This window comes from Onychomys torridus, chromosome 8 (genome assembly GCF_903995425.1).
Source record: "Onychomys torridus chromosome 8, mOncTor1.1, whole genome shotgun sequence".
Taxonomy (NCBI): Eukaryota; Metazoa; Chordata; class Mammalia; order Rodentia; family Cricetidae; genus Onychomys; species Onychomys torridus.
In genome coordinates, this window is record NC_050450.1 from 61,257,904 (window position 1) to 61,278,121 (window position 20,218).

Below are 20,218 nucleotides of genomic sequence, written 5' to 3' on the forward strand. Positions count from 1 at the left end.
TGGTCTACAAGAGCAATATATGCTCTTAACTGCTGAGCCATCTCTCCAGCCCCACTATATAGTAATTTTTGTATGTGCATCTCTTTATTTATTTGTTTGTTTGTTTGAGATAGCATCTTACTATGTGGATTAGGCTAACCTGGAACTCAAAGAAGTCTACCAGCTCTGCCTCCCAAGGGCAGGATTAAAGGCATGTGCCATCATGCTCAGCATGTGTGTATCTCCTAATAACATGTTATATACTTAAACATATGTAGTAAATTTCTTTCAAAACAATTTTAATAGGGCTGTGGAGATAGCTCAGTGAGTAAAGACATTTGCCACCAAGCCTGATAACCTGAATTTGATTCCTAGAATTCACATGTTAGAAGAAAAAAAAACAACTCACCCCCTCAGGTTGTCCTCTAATTTCTACTGTATGCTTATTACACACACACACACACACACACACACACACACACAAAGTAAATGTAATTTTAAGAAAAGTTTTTAGTAGACATACTAAATTATTTATATTATTGTCTTATGTATATTTGTAGCTTATGACTAAATGGAAGTTTTCAAAAATTCACATAAAATTGTATTAATATTTGCTTAACTACTCTTGAAAACAAGGCATGAAGCAAAGTTTTCATTGAACTCTGCTCTTAGTGACTATTGCAAGAAGTATTGTAGCAGGATTGTATTAAAAGTTCTTATTAATAAAATCAAACCTGAGGCCAGTTATTGGGGTGAATGCTGGAAGATCAGAGAAGCAGAACAAGCCACAATCACCTCACCTTGCCAATTCCTCAGCTGATCCTGTTTCCTCAGATTGGAAGCCTCTGAGTCCTCATCCAGAATCAATCTCAGCTGAACTGCTGCTCAAAAGCCTAAAAGCTTAACCAGCTAAAAGCTTCTAGTTCCTGGTCTTCACGCCTTATATACCTTTCTGCTTTCTGCCATCACTCCTTGGGATTAAAGGCTCACTTTCTGGGATTAAAGGCGTGAGTCACCAGGCTTGGCTGTATCCTTGAACCCACAGAGATCCAGGTAGATCTCTGCCTCTGGAATGCTAGGTTTAGAGGCTACCACTGCCTATCCTCTATGTTTAATATTGTGGCTGTTCTGTTCTCTGACCACAGATAAGTTTATTAGCATGCACAATATTTCAGGGGGAACACAGTACCACCACAAAGTATAACATGGAGACTGTCAGGATATTAAAATAGGACATTGGACTGGGAGTGTAGCTCAGTGGTAGAGTGCTTGCTTAGCATGTATCAATCCCTGGGTTTGATCCTGAAGATTGGGAGAGAGAATGAGGATGGAGAGTAATTTTCAGAAGTGATTGACTGTGAAAGCTCTCCTGAAATGTCTGTTCAGAGGCTGTCCCGTTTAGAAGGTCTATTTCTGTGTGCTGAGGACTGAGTGATTATGATGGGTCTCTGCCTCAGAGCTCAGGCTCTGGGAGAAGTAATGGACTGTTACTAAATCATTTCAAACCAGAGCCATGAATGTAACAAAGCAGCTGCTCTATGTGCGTGCTGCAGAAGAAATTTGAATTGGGCTGTAAGGAAGATGCCAGGGGTGGCTAACACTTGAGCAGTATTGTACGTGAAGAATAGGTGCTGATCTCCTGGATTTCGGAGAACAGACTTTTCATGTTTTTCTGTTGTGAGTGAACTATCTTTATGATAATTCCAAAGGTTTAACTTGAAGCCCTCACTTTTCCTTGTAAGCACAATTAAACATACACAAAAGCAGATTCATCTGCCTGTGCCATTCATACGTAGGATGAAAATACCTATATGGAAGGTCTTTACCAGAGAGGCTGCAGTTCATATGCGTGCACTCAGAACTGTGGCTTTTCTTTTTAAAAATGTATCTTTTGAAGCCACATATCTCTGACCACCTGTAGAATAAAGTTAGGATAGTTTCTGAGAACCATTTGATTATGAAGTTTTCTTCACAAAATGCATGGTAGTATCTTGACTCCACAGTCACATATTTTATAAGGCTAGAAAAGATAATAAAAATGAGAATTATTCAAATTCATTAGAAACATGTTAAGTGTAGGCTACCATCTTTTGGTACTTCCGTTATAAAAAATTGGTGATTCCAGCAGTTGTGAGACTTATGAAATGTCCTTTGTTGTACTGGCAGTGACATTTTGGCCAGGGATACACGAGACCCTGTATCATGAGACCCTGTATCATGTATGGCTCAGTGTATATCTGTTTCAGTGAATATACTGAGTGCACATGGAAAGAGAATGTACTGCAGTTGCTTGATAGAGTGCTTTGCTTATTTACAGTATTGGGGTTTGAACTCAGGGCCTCTTACATGCCAGGCAAAGCACTCCACCACCACTTCACATACACTTCCACCCTACTTATTTTTTATTATGAGGTAGAATCTTGCTATGTTACCCAGGCTGGCTTGGAGCTCACTATATAGTTCAGGCTGATCTTCTACTTGCCATCCTCCTGCCTATATTTTAAGTATATATTATATGATTCAGCACAGTTCCAGTTGCTGGGATTACCTATGTTCACCAAGACTGGGTGGATGTAGTCTTCTTTAAATACCATTATGTCAAGGAGACTGATTGTTCAGTGTTTCTGTATGTATGTATGTATGTATGTATGTATGTATGTATGTATGTATGTATATCTGCATATATATTTTTTCCTAGTTTATCATTTCTTTGTCTAGTTTATCAGTTCTTTAAAATTCAGTGTTACTATTTACTGCAATCTTGAGATAGAAATTTTATCTGGATAGGGAAAAAATGGGTGCTAGGGAAGTTCCCAGGAATCCACAAGGTTGACCCCAGCTTAGACTACTAGCAGTAGTGGAGAGGGTGCCTGAACTGGCTTACCCCAGTAATCAGATCAGTGAATACCCTAACTGTCATCCTAGAGCCTTTCTCCAGTAACTGATGGAAGTAGATGCAGAGATCCAGGAGTCCTGTTGAAGAGAAAGAAGAGAGATTCTATGAGCAAGGGGTATCAAGATCATTATAGGGAACAACAACCAAACCAAGCTAGTGGGCACTCATTAACTTTAGATAACATCTGTGGAGCCTCCATGGGACAGGACTAGGCCCTCCTCCTGCATAAGCCAGACAGTTGTGTAGCTTGATCTGCTTAAGGGGCCAAGGGGGGCAGTTGGGTCAGGATCCCTCCTGGGTGCATGAGCTGGCTTTTTTGGAGCCCACTACCTATGTTGAACACTTCACACAGCCTTGAGGCAAGGGGAGAGGTCTGGATCTGCCTCAACTGAATGTGCCAGGCTCTGCTGACTCTCCATGGGAGGCCTTACTTTCTTGTAGAAAGGAATGGGGGTGTGTGTGTAGGGGGGGGAGGATGGAGGGTTGGGAAGATAAAAGAGGGGGATCTGTGATTGGTGTATAAAATGAATAAAAAATTTCTTTTTTTAAACATGAAAACAGGTTATAAAAAAAGTCCAGGGTTATTTGAAACTGGAAAATATTTTCTCTGTAGAAAATAGTATAAATGATAACATTTTTCCAATAAGCAAGCCCTTTTAAGCCAAATAATAGCTGAATTATACATATAAATATTGATTAGATTCTGGGATACAGAAGAAACCTATCTTCAGCTATTCAGAGCTATGTTTTACATAAGTTGTGTAAGTGAGATTCCTATTCAAATTCCCCTTCACTGTTTGATTTACGGTAGACATTTTTCTATAGGCTAATCCATAATCTAAAAAGATTTTAGCCTTCCCTCCTGAAAGTACAACCAGCATATTCTTTCATCAGCTTGATACAGTACATATTCTTATCCTAATAGTGAAATGTTTCACTAAATCTTGCCCAGTGATTGGGCAAAACCAAAACGTATTATTATAAGCCACAGTCATCCTAGGGTCCCCCCTGCTAGGTAGCCTCCCTGGATGTGTGGGTTGTAGTCTGATTGTCCTTTGCTTTATATCTAGTATCCACCTATGAGCGAGTGCATACCATGTTTGTCCTTCTGGGTTTGGGTTATCTCACTCAGGATATTTTCTAGTTCCATCCATTTGCCTGCAAATTTCATGATGTCATTGTTTTTCTCTGCTGAGTAATACCCCATTGTGTATGTAAAATGAATAAAAAATTTCTTAATAATAAAAATAAATGTTGTATCCACAAGTCTTAAAAAATTTTTTTTAGCTGGACTGGTGGCATATTAATGTAACCCCAGGATTTAGGAGACTGAGGTAGGAGGGTTAGGAGCCCCAGGCCATCACGGATTACCTTGTCATGACCTTGTCTCAGAAAATGAAAAACAAAGCAAAATGAAAAATTTCCACCATTACTGAGTTACTGAGGAAGACAAAGGGAAAAAGAAAAAGCCACTGTTTGTTTTTTCCCCACCCTTGTTTGCCTGGTTGTTTTAGTAGACAACAGTGAATCAGTCTGCTCTGAGTGCATCAGGTTTCCAGTTCTACTCAACATCACTCCCTCAAAGCCATCCTCCTCACTGTGGGTAGCTGGAATAGAGGGTTAATCAGAGCTAATCTGTTGTTGCCTAGTTACTAATAATGTATTACTGGTCCTTACTGTACCTTTCCTTGATAATTGAGAATTGAATATAGTCTCCTAACCTTAGTGAGCATCCCAATAACATCATGGAATTGTTAAGGTGCAGATGCTGGGTCCATCCCCAGTTCTCTTCGGTAGGTCTGGGTGGGCTTGAGAGTTAAACTCTGTTAGGAGTCTGCTTGCTCAGGGTTACTCTTAAAGAACCGTTATGCAAACTGTGGCTTTAACTTTTCCTCTGGACATCACTTTCTGTATTCTGACTAATTGAAAGCTGATTTAATCGGAATAACAGTTTAGGTTTGTTTGTTTGTTTGCTAGTTTGTGTTTTGAGATGGGGTCTCAAGTAGTCCAGCTTGGCCTGGAACTCACAGTATGAAGTCAAAGATGATGTTGAATTTTGGATCCTTCTGTTTCCCAGTTGCTGGTATTAACCACCACACCTGGTTTATGTCATCTGGGAATTAGCTCAAGGCTTCTTGCAAGTTAGGCAATCAATACTAATTAAGCCTAATCCTCAGTACTAGTTTAGATATTTTATTTATTTATTTTGGTTTTTCAAGACAGGGTTTCTCTGAGTAGCGCTGGCTGTTCTGGATCTCAGTCTGTAGACCAAGCTGGCCTTGAACTCACAGATCACAGAAATCAGCCTGCCTCTGCCTCCTGAATGCTGGGATTAAAGGCATGTACCACCGCTGCCCACACCTGGCTAGTACAGAAGCCAAAAAGCAAGGTTAATAAATTTAGGAACTTTACGAGAACTATAGATTTTTGTTCTCTTTTTGCAGGTGTTGGCTACCTATGTGCTAGGTTCCAAGGCCTGAATGATAGTTCCATTATGGTGTCAATTGTGCTAAGGTCTGGGGACCTATTGAGGGTGGGGGCCTGTAACAGTGTATTTGAGTTAGGTGTATGGTAATTGACTTTCTAACCACAGGTATTAGCGTTACTTCTGGAAGGCCTAAGTGTGGCATCTACTTTCTTTTTCTCTCTAGATGCGAATCCTGAGGTGACAATGACCATGCTTCGCTGGATCTATACCGATGAGTTAGAGTTCAGAGAGGATGATGTGTTCCTGACTGAGTTGATGAAACTGGCTAATCGCTTTCAACTCCAGCTCCTTAGGGAGAGGCAAGTCACAACACATGTGCTCAGGCCCCTCAAGGTGGTTCCAGGCTAAGCTTAATTGTGCCAAGCTGTGTGACCAGCTTCTGACACGTGAAGAACCGTAGGGCTCTCTAAAGGTTATGGGGGAGAGGCTGACTTCTCTATTGCTTTGTGTTACTGGGAAGCTAATGGTGCTGGTTTGTTGTTCTTTCTTCTCCTGGTTTGTTACCTGAGGTTCTGTGTAAACTGACAACTGAATATGGAAAAATAGAATCCAGGGTCTGGAGTCTTGACTTTGCCTTCCATTCTGTTTTCTTTAACAGTTTATTCTGCCTTTGGATAGATCTAGCAGAGGAAGTCTTTGGTTATATACTCCTTTTTAGAAGCACTCTAATGCTTACATTAATCCAGAGAGTTTATGGTTCAAGTAAGTTTTGTAGCAGTATCGATAAGGGCTTACTTCATTGAAGTTAATTGCTTTGTAGGTCCCAAGGACCTGGCACAATACGTTTTTATAGTGTGTTTTCTGTTCCTCTCCCAAGTTGGTAGAATTATAGGAGACAAAATGCTCATCAAAGGTATGAGGCAGAATGCCTTGTACACCTGTTGAGCTATGGCTGCTGATGGCCAGCTGTTTTTTTTTTTTTAAGATAGTTACTCTTTTTTTTTTTTATGATTTATTTATTTATTATGTATACAGTGTCCTGTCTGCATGTGTGCATGCCTGAAGAGGGCACCAGGTCTCATTCATTATAGATGGTTGTGAGCACCATGTGGTTGCTGGAAATTGAACTTAGAACCCTGGAAGAACAGTCAGTGCACTTAGCCTCTGAGTCATCTCTCCAGCCCAGTGTAGTCTTTTTTATAGAACTTCATAATCTCTTTTTATTCTTATGGGTGCATGAGAAAAAATTGGCTTCTCGCTTGGGTGATTGAAGGGCTAGTTTCCGCCATAAAGATGGTCTATTTGTTGCTCTGTTGCCCTCACTCAGGAGATCCAAGACTCGGCTACCAGGAGCTGCTTGCTCTGTTCTTACTGTGAGAGGGCTTTTCCTCTAGGATGGCCCCACAGCCCCACAGGAATCCATAGACAGAATCTTCCCAACTATCAGTCAGTGATGTGGGCCTGAGAACTGTTTTAATATCTAAATCTAATTTAAACATAAATAGGTCCAAGGTATATAGAGCTAGATTATTATTAACACAACTAACTTTAATATTGATGCCCTCTAGTTAACTATTGTGTTTGTTTAGTAAGTTTTTGAACTACCTAGGAGTAAACTCATACTCATTTTAATTAGATTGTTTATATCTTTTCCCCCAGATGTCCTGAGCTTTCTCATTGACCATATCAGACTTGCTTATAAATTAAATTGCTTTAATAAAAATGTTCTGGGGTTTGTGTGGATTATTTAATTGGTATAATGGATTCTTTAATTAAAATGTTTATTGTTTGATTAGGCCTCATTATGATCAACATTATCAGATGCTCAAATCTGTACTGTTGGATGTGGCTTTAAGTTGTCTGTCACAGCTTTCTTAAGAGCTGGGACGTGGGTTGGGGATTTAGCTCAGTGGTAGAGCGCTTGCCTAGCAAGTGCAAGGCCCTGGGTTCGATCCTCAGCTCAAAAAAAAAAAAAAAAAAAAAGGATTAAAAAAAAGAGCTGGGATGGGAGACTAGGACTAGAGTGAGTGCTGGCTCTTCATGAAGTCACAGGAGCGCCCACTGTTGTCAGAGAGAGAAATGGCACATCTCAGATAATAGCCCAGGAGTTTTAGCAGATGCAGACAGTTCAGTGTGAAGTCGGTGGCACCAATTTCTGTGATAGAGAGGTCCTGATGGTTTAGAAATGTTAACAATTAAATTGATGAAAAAGTAGGTGTCTTAGTTATGGTTTCTATTGCTGTGAAGAGACATCATGACCACAGCAAGTCTTACAAAGGAAAACTTTTAATTGAGGTGGTGGCATACAGTTCAGAGGTTCAGTCCTTTATCCTCATGGCAGGGAGCATAGTGGCATGCAGGCAGACATGGTGCTGGGGAAGTAGCTGAGAGTCCTATATCTTGCAGCCACCAGGAAGTAAACTATGACACTGAGAGAAGCTTAAGCAAAGCCTGCCCCCACAGTGACACACTTCCTTCAACAAAGCTACACCTACTTCAACAAGGCCACACCTCCTAATAGTGCCACTATGAGCTTATGGGTCCAATTATATTCAAATTACCACAGAAGGTGTTTTTTTTTTTGAGCTGAGGATCGAACCCAGGGCCTTGTCCTTGCTAGGCAAGTGCTCTACCACTGAACTAAATCCCCAACCCTGACAGAAGGTTTTTATTTTATAATAATATCAGAAAATCTTTTACAAAAGAGTATTATAAAAATGAAAATATTTCTTCTGATTATGAATACATGTTCAGTGTATGTAATTTGGTTTGTTTGTTTTTTCAAGACAGGGTTTCTCTGTGTAGCTTTGAGCCTTTCCTGGAACTCACTGTGTAGTCCAGGATGGCCTCAAACTCACAGAGATACTCCTGGCTCTGCCTCCTGAGTGCTGGGATTAGAGTCGTGCATCGTCACTGCCCAGCTGAAACTTTGTCTTATTGTAACATGTCTACACATTGATTTTTAACTTCTTTGAAAAATGATGTTGGAGGATTGGTGAGATTGTTCAGCAGGCAGAAGTCCTTACTATACAGACCTGATGATCTGAGTTTGATGCCCAAAACTCACTTTGGAAGGAAAGAACTGACCTGAAAGTTGTCCTCTGGCCTTTACACTTTTGTGCATTGTGGTTTACACACACACACACACACACACACACACACACACACACACACACACACACACAATGAATGAATGAGTAAATGAATAAATGAATGAATTGGTGGGGAAGGGGTAGAGACAAGTTCTCACCACTAGCCTCTGCTTCTCAGGTGCTGGGATTAAAAGCATATGCCACCATCACCAGCCCTAAATTAATTTTTAAAGTGCCCTGGGAGAGGTGCTTCTTTGCACCAAGTCTGCAGTGTTGATGGAAAATGGCCGTGTTCTTGTTTCTGGCCTAGTATAACTTATAAGGTCTGAAAATTTGCTCTTCATTTTTCCCATGTCCGTCCTCCCTTCCCCTGTCTCCACTCCACGGTCTGTCTCACTGCCTTCTTCCCCTCTTTCCCTACCTCTCTAACTCTTGTGGTCCTCCTCTGTACCTAGTAGCTCATCTACTGAGATTGAGAATTACCTGCTACTCAGTTATTTACGGTAGTATTGAAGTCCATTAACATTAGCTGTTAAATGTCCCTTTTCCATTTTCCTTCAGGACAGGAATGTTGGGCCTTAGAAGGGAGTGGTGAGCAGAGAGGAATTGTAAACTTAGGAGTGTACCTCCAAGTGTCTCTTGTGCTCTGCCGAGTACATCTAACTTACCTTTATCTTGAACCCACAGAGTCTCAACACCTCTAAGATCAAGTACCATCCTTATGTCATAGAAGGGGAGACAGAACTACAGAGACTTCATTTGTCTCTCTACTAAGTTCTGCTGTGTGATTAGAAAAGTTTTTGTTAGCTGGGTGGTGGTGCACACCTTTAATCCCAGCAGAGGCAGAGGCCGGCGGATCTCTTTGTGTTGGAGGCCAGCCTGGTCTCCATAGAGTGAGTTCTAGGACAGACAGGACTTTTTCACAGAGAAATCCTGTCTTGAAAAACAAACAAACAAAAGAGGTTTTTGTTGAGGGTGAAGGAAAGGAGAAGCAGTGGTAGATTAGATGAGGGCCTATGAGTACCATTGGGCCTCTGGGACTACCCTTGGAGGAGAATCTGATTGAAGGCCCATGTCTTAGCCTCCTTTCTCCATAGGCCTCATTCTGCGAGAGGCACAGTAAGGTTTCCAGGACTCCTGTCATAGAATAACTTCTGTATCTTCTATGCTAGGATGTGAAGACAACTTTGTGCCACAGGGATGTAGTTGGTACTTTCTTGTTAGTCCTTCATCAGGTCTTGTTGCCTGGCTTTGTGGAGATATACACTGTGGTCTGATGGCGTGTGGCACTTGAGATTGAACCCATAGCCTCTTTCACACTAGGTCTGACTCACTGTCTTATCTATTTTGGGTGATTCTTTAAAATGTAGTTTATTGAATTATATCTATTTTATTTGTAAAACTTTTATTTATGTGTATGTTGTGGGGGGGCTGGTATCTGGGGAAATCAGAACAGAGCACCAGATCCCATGGAACTTAAGTCATAGGCAGTTGTGAACATGTGTTGGGAACCAAACTTAGGTCCTTTGGAGGAACAACTGTTCTTAGCAGCTGAACTATCTATTCAGTCCACATACATTGCCCCCTGCTCTCCCACCACCCACACCCCAATGTTGCTAGGGATTGAACACAGGGCTTCCCAAATACAAATACATCCTAGACACTCTACCACTGTCTTACTTTCCAGACCCTGAATTACAGTTTATTCACTTATTTTAATCATCATCATCATCATTATTATATATGTATAAGTGTTTTGGCTGCATATGTTTGTGTATCACGTAAATTCAGTACCCATGAAGGTCAGAAGAGGGCATTGGATCCCCTAGAACTAGAATTACAGGTGATTGTCAATTGCCATGTGGGTACTGGGAACTGAACCTGGGTTCTCTGGAAGAACAGCCATCTTAACCTCTGAGCCATCTCTCTAGCCATCTGAATTATAATTTATACTAAATAAAAATTTATCTTTTGGGAAGATTTTTAAGGAGGTATTTATTAAGCATAGACCCTCATATTTGAAACTTTGAGTAATAAAGTTAGCTATAATAGAATTGTCTGGAATCTGCAGGCATGTTCCATACAATTTAGTGCCAAAGAACTGAAGCACAGTGTAATCCCAGGCTGAGATAAGAGTAGTCTGACTTCAAAGCTAGCTTGGGCTACATAGTTAGACACCCTGTCTGAAAAATAAAATGTATATGATCAGTTTTAGTAAAATTATAATAAAAATTGAGTTCAATAAGTAAAAATCCACACATACTTCCTTATTAAACAGTATTCAGTCTTATACCTTAGTCTTACTAGACGTAGCTAGTGCCTTAATTATTTTTTGGTTTATTTATTTATGAATGTATTTGCCTTACTAATACTATTTATCACTAATGAAAAATCTCTTACAGATGTGAGAAGGGTGTTATGTCTCTGGTGAATGTTAGGAACTGCATTCGCTTCTATCAAACTGCTGAGGAATTAAATGCCAGCACACTGATGAACTACTGTGCAGAAATTATTGCCAGTCACTGGGTGAGTGAGAGATTGAGAGGTATGGACAGAGCTTTCACACTGGCAGCCAGAGATCCCAGTGTAAGCCCAGTTTCTGCAGTCGCCTCTCTGACACATCATCTTTGCTGTTTGCAGTCTTGAAAGATGAACAGTTGGATTAGATGACCTGTGAGGCTGTTTTTCTGTCTGAAACTGTTCTGGGGGTTTAGAGTGGACCAGGCAGAGGTAGCTGAGCTTCCGGAGCAGATGTCAAGAAGGAACACCTGCCTTTAGCATCGTCCTTGAGAAGCTGAGACCCAGCGTGCACTGCCCATGGAGGAGCTTCCTCCACGATAAGAGGCATTCTTAAACTTCAGCGTCTTTTCTTGGGTTTTTATTATAAATAACAGACTTCACATTTCTTTGTTATGGTTTGATTTTGTATTTTTTATGTGTATGCAGGTACACATGTGCTTGTGGCGGCCAGAGGATAGCCTCTGATAGAGTTACTCAGGTAGTATTCACCATGTTTTGAGACAGGGTCCCTCACTGGCCTAGAGCTCACTGATTAGGTGAGATCAACTGGCCAGTGAGCCCCAGGGATCCTCCTGTCTCCTCCCAAGCATAGGGTTTACAAGCCGAGCTTTTTTTTTTTCTCACTCCATTAAATAATAAATAAAACAACAACCAATGTTGTTTTATGAACTAGCTTCTGTGATTGTTTTGTATACAACATTATGGGGAGAACCTTGGAATTCTACAAAAAGGTTTCTAACAGAACTGGTGTGAGTGTGCTTAGTGCCATGGACCTATAGTCCTAACAACTTGAGAGGCTAAGGTAGGAGGATGCTGAGTTCATGGTCTAAGCTGCAGAGCAAGTTCAAGACCAGCCTGAGGAACTTAGCAAGACTCTTTCTCAAAAATATTTTGAAGTGCTAGGAATATAGTCAGTGATATGGTGCTTACACATAGCAGCTGACAAGCATTGTACAGTGGTACAAATGCCTGAAGCCCTCGATTTGATCCCCAATAATACTAGAAAAGTGGGGTTATTGTTTTTTGCTTTGAGTTAAGATCTCATTCTGTAGCCCAGACTGATCTGGAAATCAATGTGTAATTCAAACTGGCCTCAAACTTATGGCAACCGTTCTGCCTCAGCCTCTTGAGCGTTGGGATTAAAGGCATGTGCTGCTATACCTGCTGAAAACTAGCTTTAAAGAACTGACAGAATGGTAACCTTCCCTTGCTGATAGGCTACAGCTGTGGCTCAGTGAGTTGTTTGTTGCAGTTCTGATTTGTTTTGAAATTGCCATCTTCGTGGACTTAGTAGGAAAAGGACTCTAAGCTCATGGTAGGGCTCCTACATGGCTTGTTCCTGTTGAAGGTCAGCATTGATACTCAGCTGTCCAGTCCCTGAGGCCCCAAGAGAGCTGTGATGAGTAGAGTGTGGTGGCAAGTGCTTCGTAGTACAGATCCTGACTCAGTCGTTGTTGTTTTTGCTGTCAGACTTTGTGTGAGCTCTCTAGCCTCCATAGACTTCACTTTCTTCTGTAAAACAGGCAAAGATAGTTGGGAAATGTTAAGACCTTAAAGTAGGGCTTGACGCATGCTTAGTCAACGACAGTTATTGTTAACACTTTTCATGGTTTTGACCCCTAGGATGACTTGCGAAAGGAAGACTTCAGTAGCCTGAGTGCTCAGTTGTTATACAGAATGATCAAATCCAAGACAGAGTACCCACTACATAAAGCTATCAAAGTGGAGAGAGAAGATGTAGTCTTCCTCTATCTCATTGAAATGGATTCCCAGGTATTGTAGAAGCATTTCCATTTTTTTCCTATCTCTCCCCAAACCTTAATGCTATCTAGATTCCCTGCCTCCATCTGTACCATCATTGGACATTCTAAGAAAGTACTTCTGACATGTTCATGTTGCTTTTGAGCATTTTCTGTTCTGTTCTGTTCCTCAGAATTTGTCAGTCTTAGTACAAGCTAAAGCTACATTCATATTTCCAGATGGTTGTCACAGCAGTACCTGACTTCAGGCCCCAATCTTTGTTTTTATTTCTTACTAAAACAAGTTTTCACAAATTCAGTGCCCTAAACCAACACATTCAGGACTGGTTGAGAGCACTTCTTGCTTTTGCAGAAGGACACGGGTTTGGCTCCCCACCCACATGGCAGCTCAGAACCATCTGTAACTCCATTCCCAGGGAATCCAACACCCTCTTCTGACCTCTGGAGGCATCCAGGCACACGTGGTCCACACACTACAGGAAGGCAAAACACTCATGCACATAAAATACTGTTTAAAATAGTAACAGCAACACATCAGTTTATTACCTGTCAGCTTTGCCTGTTGGAGGTCAAAGCCAAAAGTCACAAGACTAAAATCAAGTTGTTTGTAGACTGTCTTTTATGGAGCTGTGGGGAAGAATCTGTTTCCTGCTCACATAAGTTGTTGGCAGAACTCTCTAATGGTCCAAGGCCTCCATTTTCTTGTGAGCTGAAGACTGTTCTCAGCTTCTAGATGTTCCCACAGTCCTTAGCTTAAAAGAAGCATTGCTTCTGTCTTTAAAGCCAGCAGAGACAGGTCAAGTCCTAATTTCACCCCTTAATGACCTACTCTTCTAAGTGAAACTTCCTGTTTTACTCCCCCTCCCCCACCCCAGACAGGGTTTGTCTGTGGAGCTTTGGAGCCTGTCTTGGAACTCACTCTGTAGTCCAGACTGGCCTCGAACTCACAGAGATCCACCTGCCTCTGTCTCCCGAGTGCTGGGAATATAGGCTTTCTGTTTCACTTTTTTTTTGTTTTGTTTTGTTTTGTTTTACTTTTAAGAATGAATATTGTTACAAAGTGGGGCCCTATTGGCTGGTTCAGAATTCTCCCTAGCTCATGGTACTTAGCCTTAACACATCTGCAAAGGTATTTTTTGCCATGTAAGTTGACATGCTTACATTATCTGGTAATTAGGGCATGAACATCTGTGGGGTGGGGGTGGAGTGCAGATGGAAATAGGGTTTATCATTAGTGTCTGTGCTAAAGAGGACTCTGTTAAGCCACCTTTTTTGAAAATCTTCACTCTTTTTCATGAAGTTCTCTATGCTGGCTTGTCTGTGGTGGCTATGTCCTGTGTTGTGTCTGGAGTCTGTCTCCTCCTCCCCCTCCCCCCCCCCCCAGTGCTAGCTGCATTTCTCCTGTGGTGGCCTTCAATCGTCTTTGTTGCCCTTTGCTCGCTAATCACTATTGTTTTTCTGATACTGAAAGCATGTGCTCTCAGGAAGCCTGATTGAAAGTGTGAATGAAGTTGAATTTGAGGACTAAGCATTGTCATTATGCCATAGCATTAGAATTGGCACTTGTGTAGGAAGTGGGTAACATGCACATTTATGGGAGAAAGGCCATTTCTGTGAATTTGAGAGCAGCCTGGTCTACATAGTGAGACCCTGTCTCAAAAAGGGAACGATTAAAGTAGGTTGTATTTTCTGTCTGAGTGCTGATTTCCAGATTTCTGTGTGCAGCTCCCTGGGAAGCTGAACGAAATGGATCATAATGGAGATCTTGCATTAGATCTGGCTCTTTCACGGCGACTGGAGAGTATTGCTACCACTCTGGTTAGTCATAAAGCTGATGTGGACATGGTAGACAAGAATGGCTGGAGCTTGTTACATAAAGGAATCCAAAGAGGTAAGGAGAAATGAAATTTACATTTTTCTCTGTACACAATATAACTCTCTATATTTATATTTTTGAAGCTTCCTGGACTCAGTTCCAGGAATTCGCAAAAGACCTTGAGTCTGCACACTTAGCCTGTGTGGCTTAGAACTTGTGATTGTTGAGTCAGAGGGTCTGAAACACTATTGGCCTTGTCAGTTGGTCTGTTCATAGTGCCACCAGGACCTGAGTAAGAAAAGCTAGATAGATTATCTTTAAGAAGTAAGTACCTTTGGAGCCAGGTAGTGGTCTTGCATGCCTTTCATCCCAGCACTCAGGAGGCAGAGGCAGGTGGATCTCTGTAAGTTTGAGGCCAGCCTGATCTACAGAGTAAGTTCCAAGACAGCCAGGGCTGTTACACAGAAACCATGTCTCAAGGAAAAAAAAAAAAGGGAAAAAGAAAAAGTACCTTTGGAGTAGTGTGGTGGTAATTTCTGTGAGTTTAAAATCAATTTAGTTTATATAGTTAGTTTTGGGAAAGTCAGGACTACATAGAGAGACCCTGTCTCAACAACAAAAATAAAGCTAAAAACCAAAAAAGGAAATACCTTTGGGGGCTGGAGCAGTGGATAGTCATTTGAGAGGACTTGCTGCTCTTGCACAAGACTTGGTTCCCAGGAAGTGGTCACAACGGCTTGTAACTCCAGCTCCAGCGGTTCTGACACCGTCTTCTGGTTCTACAGGCATACACCTGACGTTCACCCACACAGACATTTAAACAGTAAGCTTTAAAACAAAATTAGAAAGTACCTTTGGCTCACATTGTGAGCAACGTATGTCTACTTACTAATTGTATTTTCTTCAGGAATTGTGCCTGAAGTCTGTTAAAACTCTTAGGAAAGGCTTAAAGGCCCAGATAGACAAAGTAATCCTCAGCAGAAAGAGCAGTGCTGAGGTACCAGCAGTGACGCCTGATCTCAGATTATGTTACAGAGACACAGGAACAAAAACAGCATATTACCGGCTCAGGAGCAGGCGTGTAGACTGATGATATAAAAATTGAGGACCCAGAAATAAATGCATAGTTATAGCATCCCAATTTTGAGAAATCTGTCAAAAACATACATTGGAGGGAGACTGGAGAGACGGTGCTGTGGTTAAGAGTTTCTCTTGCCAACACCCAATTGGCACCTCACAACTGCCTGTAACTCCAGTTCCAGAGAATCTAACACCTTCTGGACTTCTTGGGCACAGACATACATGTGGTACATACTCACAAACGCATATTAAAAAAAATAATAATAAAAATTTAAAAAAATACATTGGAGCAAAGACAACCTCTTTCTTTTTTCTTTTCTTTTTTTTTTTTTTTTTTTTTTTTTTTTTCGAAACAGCGTTTCTCTGTGTAGCCCTAGAGCCTGTCCTGGAACTCACTCTGTAGACCAGGATGACCTTGAACTCACAGAGATCTACCTACCTCTGCCTCCTGATTAAAGGCGGGCACCACCACCGCCAGGCTAGACAACCTCTTTAACCAAGAATGAACCTAGACCTCTCACCTTTACAGAAATCATTTCAAAATGGATTAATGCTTAGAAACTGCGAGCAGCAGTTCTGAACCTGGGGGGGTGGTCACAGCTCTTTTGGGGTCACATATCAGCTATCCTGCATATTAGGTATTTACATTACAATTCATAACAGTAGCAAAATGACAGTTATGAAGTAGCAGTGAAATAATGGTATGGTTGGGGTCAGCACAACATGAGGAGCTGTGTTAAAGGGTCCCAGCATTAGGAAGGTCGAGAACCGGTGTGCTAGAAGAAAGAGGGAGGCGTAAACAAAACACTTCAGGATACAAAGCACAGGTAAGAGCTTTCAGAACACTAGTCCAGTAGCAAGGAAGTGCATCCCAAAATCAAATGAAGAGGCCTCTGGACAACAGAGGAAACAGTCACCAGAGAGAATAGACCTCTGCTGGTCACGTATCAGATGGGGGATATTCAAGGGATATAAAGAACTGCAGAAATTAAACAGTTTTTAAAAAAGCATCCAGTCAATAAATGAGCTAAACTGTCAGGTCTCAAAAAAGGATATACAAATGGTGAATAAAACTTAAAAGTGTACCCCGTCTTTAGCCACCAGGAAAATACGCATTAAAATTCCTTTGAGAGTCTATCTCATTCCAGTTCAGAATGGTTGTCAGGAAAATGAATGACAGGATAAAGAGATGGTTCAGTAGGTAAAGGCACTCGCTACCAAGCCTGCTCACCTGAGTTTGATTCCCAGAACCCACATGGTGGAAGCGGAGAATTGGCTCTGGAAAGTTGACCTCTGACCTCTACACAGGCCATGGCCATGTGCATGCCTGCTTGTCTGCATACACATGAAATAAACAAATACAAAAAAATAAAAAATAAAGGATAAATGGAGAGATGGATCAGTGGTTAAGAGTCATTCAATAAGGTGCAGAGTTCTAATCCCAGCACACAGGTAACAAGCTGGGTGTTCTGTGTGTACACCTGAATTCCACCTCCAATGTAGGCCCGAGACAGATCCTCCCAGCTTGCTGCCTCCAGCCTATCAGAGAAAGAGAGGTTCAGGGAGAGACACTGCCTCAGAGGGATAGACAGTAAGACGGGGACACCCAACAGCCTCTCTGACTCCATGCATGCACACAGACAGGCATGTGTACCTGCACATACAAATAAATAACAAAAATATAAAAATCCTCAGGTGCTAATGATATTGAGAAAGAGGAATTCTGTTTTGTTTTAATTTTTGAGACAGAGCCTCACTATGTAGACTAGTTGGCTATGAACTCACAGAGGCTGCCTTTGCCTCCCAAATTCTGGGATTACATTTACTGATAGGAATGTAAACTTGTACAGCCATTATGAAAAATCAGTGTGGAGATTTCTTAAAGTCAGTTAAAGTAAAGCTGCTGTGTGGCCCAGCTCTTGTTTACACAGGTGAAGGCCTCTCAGTTGGCACACGGTGTTTGTGAATGTTTGTGCTTGCACTGTCCTCATAGGCAGAAAGTGGCTGTCCATCAATAGACAACACTGCTGCTGCCTCAGCTATGGTTTGTTCCTTAACAGAATTCACTGTCTGAATGTTGATGATGCTGCAGCTGCAGCTCTCTCCCCTTTCTGGGCAGAGTGTTGAGGGTAAGTGTCCTTCTGAGCTATGTAGAGTGTTGAGCTTGCTGGCTAGTAGAGAGGAAAGTTTTACTCATCAGTGGATAGGAAACCCTTAGAGCAGGGCACTGTGGAGAACAGATGCGTCATCCCAAGCACACACAGCACTTGGCTCTGGGTTTGTGCTCACTGGGGAAAGTTTCTACCACATAGGGAATTGTTCTCTCCCATTCTGTTTAGTATCTGAAGTGTTTATTTTGGAAACAGATTCACTTGTTACTAAAAAAACAATTAAGTTCCTTTCCTCTCTGGGAGCTGAATTCTTCTGTTTCATGAAAAACATCTCTGGTGAGTTATTAAATATTTGGGTGATTGCTTAGTTACAGGAATTGCCAAGACAGTTTTGATGTGTGTTCTAGAGTGATTTAATCTTTCACTCTGAATTTGTGAAGTGTCTGGAAGTATGTGGATTCTAGTGTAAATATAGCAAACTAAAAGGAGTGTGGCATGGGCAGAGCATTGACTTGGGCTTCAATCCTGGCTCACGTGTTGCTTTGACAGTCACTTGTCCATAATTGTATTGACTTTTCTTGTCTATAAAATGGGAAGGGATCTTTCTGCTTCACCGTGAGACGGGATTGGGATGCACCCTAGACGGTGACTGCCAGTTGACCAGTCGAGTAAACATAGTGGCCTTTATCTTGTCTGGGCATTGGAGTACCAGAGCCAGACCCTATAGGAGTTGTCTTATTTTCATTGAGGTCCCACTGAAACACAGGGTGGCCTAGAACACTACACGGTAGAGCCTGGGCTCAGGCCTGCAGTAGTCCTCCGGCCTCTGCCTCCTGTGTTCTGGGTTTTAGGTTTGTGTTCCACCTTCTGAGGGATTGTTTGACTTTGCCTCCTCCTTCTACTTGCTGTTACTTGGTTAGCATTACCCAATGACTGAGTGCCGCCTTTAAGTTTGGCTACTGACCTTGCTTCTAATTGATTATGAGTGATGGGGGTTCATTAATAGATGAATGAAGTCTAAGTCTACTTGGAGATGCATATTAGAATCCACAAAATACTAGTGGTCATCTTACTAAGGAAATGCATCTGTCAGTCAGAAGAATTTGGTGGTGACAGGATCTGTGAGGCCATAGGAGACCCATATAGGGCATTGTTACCATCTCTTCCGATTAGCCTGACCTAAGCAAGATGTTGTGTCCTTTCATAACAATTCTAGTTTCCTACTACTTAAAAACCTGCAATAGCCAGGCGGTGGTGGCGCACGCCTTTAATCCCAGCACTCGGAAGGCAGAGGCAGGCAGATCTCTGAGAGTTTGAAGCCAGCCTGGTCTACAGAGTGAGATCTAGGAAAGGTGCAAAGCTACACAGAGAAACCCTGTCTCAGGGCGGTGGTGTATGTGTGTGGGAACACCTGCAATAACCTGGACTCTTCCTGACCAATTATTTGTAGTAAATTTTAAAACAAGGACTACTAAATATGGTTTGTATTATTTTAAGGATGAAGGTTAATGGCTGATCCCTGAATGAAACTGTCATAAAACTGAAATGATTTTTTTGTTTTTTGTTTTTTTTTTGTTTCTGGAGACAGGATTTTTCTGTGTAACTTTGACACCTTTCCTGGATCTCACTCTGTAGCCCAGGCTGGCCTCAAATTCACAGAGATCCGCCTGCCTCTGCCTCCCGAGTGCTGGGATTAAAGGAGTGTGCCCCACCGCCCGGCTGGTTAAGAATATTTCTGTGTGGAAAAATGATGACAGTATGCCTCATGTAGCTGGTGTTGTTGGTAACTGAGGAAAGCAAGTGGCTGGAAGTCTTCAGCGGGAGATCCTGTTTTTCTGATGCTGAGGCTGGAACTCAGCCTTTAACATGCTGAGCAGTGGCTGAGTTGGAGCCCATCCTTGCTCTTTTAGATGGAATGTGTGGAGTGCTGTTTCCTGGTTGGTAAGAACCTACTAGGGCCTAGCTTCCAGTTCCCTTCTTTGTCCTGTTCTCTGCATGTTTTTTCTTCTCGTTTATTACCTTCTGGACTTCTTCCCTTAATTCAGCTTCTAATAATTCCTATGGAGTGCTTTTTCGGGGTGCTGGAGAGATGGTTCAGTGGTTAAGAGCACCGACTGCTCTTCCGGAGGACCCGGGTTCAATTCCCAGCTAACACGTGGCAGCTCACAACTCAAAGATCTGATACCCTCACATAGACATGCATGCAGGCAAAATAAATAAAAATAAAAAATAGCCGGGTGGTGGTGGTGCACGCCTGTAATCCCAGCACTTGGGAGGCAGAGCTAGGTGGATCTCTGTGAGTTCGAGGCCAGCCTGGTCTACAAAGTGAGTTCCAGGAAAGGCACAAAGCTACACAGAGAAACCCTGTCTCGAAAAACCAAAATAATAATAATAATAATAATAATAATAATAATAATAATAATAAAAAAGAGTGCTTTTTCTTGTTGTCTAAAGTACATATAAATGAATGATTATAAATTATGAAATGATTTTTGGATCTAACCTTTAGTAAATTTGACTTAAAGTCAGTAAATCC

The 20,218-nt window shown here is 41.7% G+C and overlaps 1 protein-coding gene across 2 annotated transcripts in view; it reads left to right on the forward strand.

Moving 5' to 3' along the window:
* The window catches only part of Ankfy1 (ankyrin repeat and FYVE domain containing 1), a 68,459-nt gene that overhangs the window by 14,234 nt on the left and 34,007 nt on the right, over positions 1-20,218 (forward strand). For both annotated transcript variants that reach the window (XM_036197196.1, XM_036197197.1), the window contains exons 4-7: positions 5,527-5,662; positions 10,798-10,921; positions 12,539-12,688; positions 14,401-14,566. In XM_036197196.1, the coding sequence (XP_036053089.1) occupies positions 5,527-5,662; positions 10,798-10,921; positions 12,539-12,688; positions 14,401-14,566 (576 nt within the window). The remainder of the gene's footprint in view (positions 1-5,526; positions 5,663-10,797; positions 10,922-12,538; positions 12,689-14,400; positions 14,567-20,218) is intronic.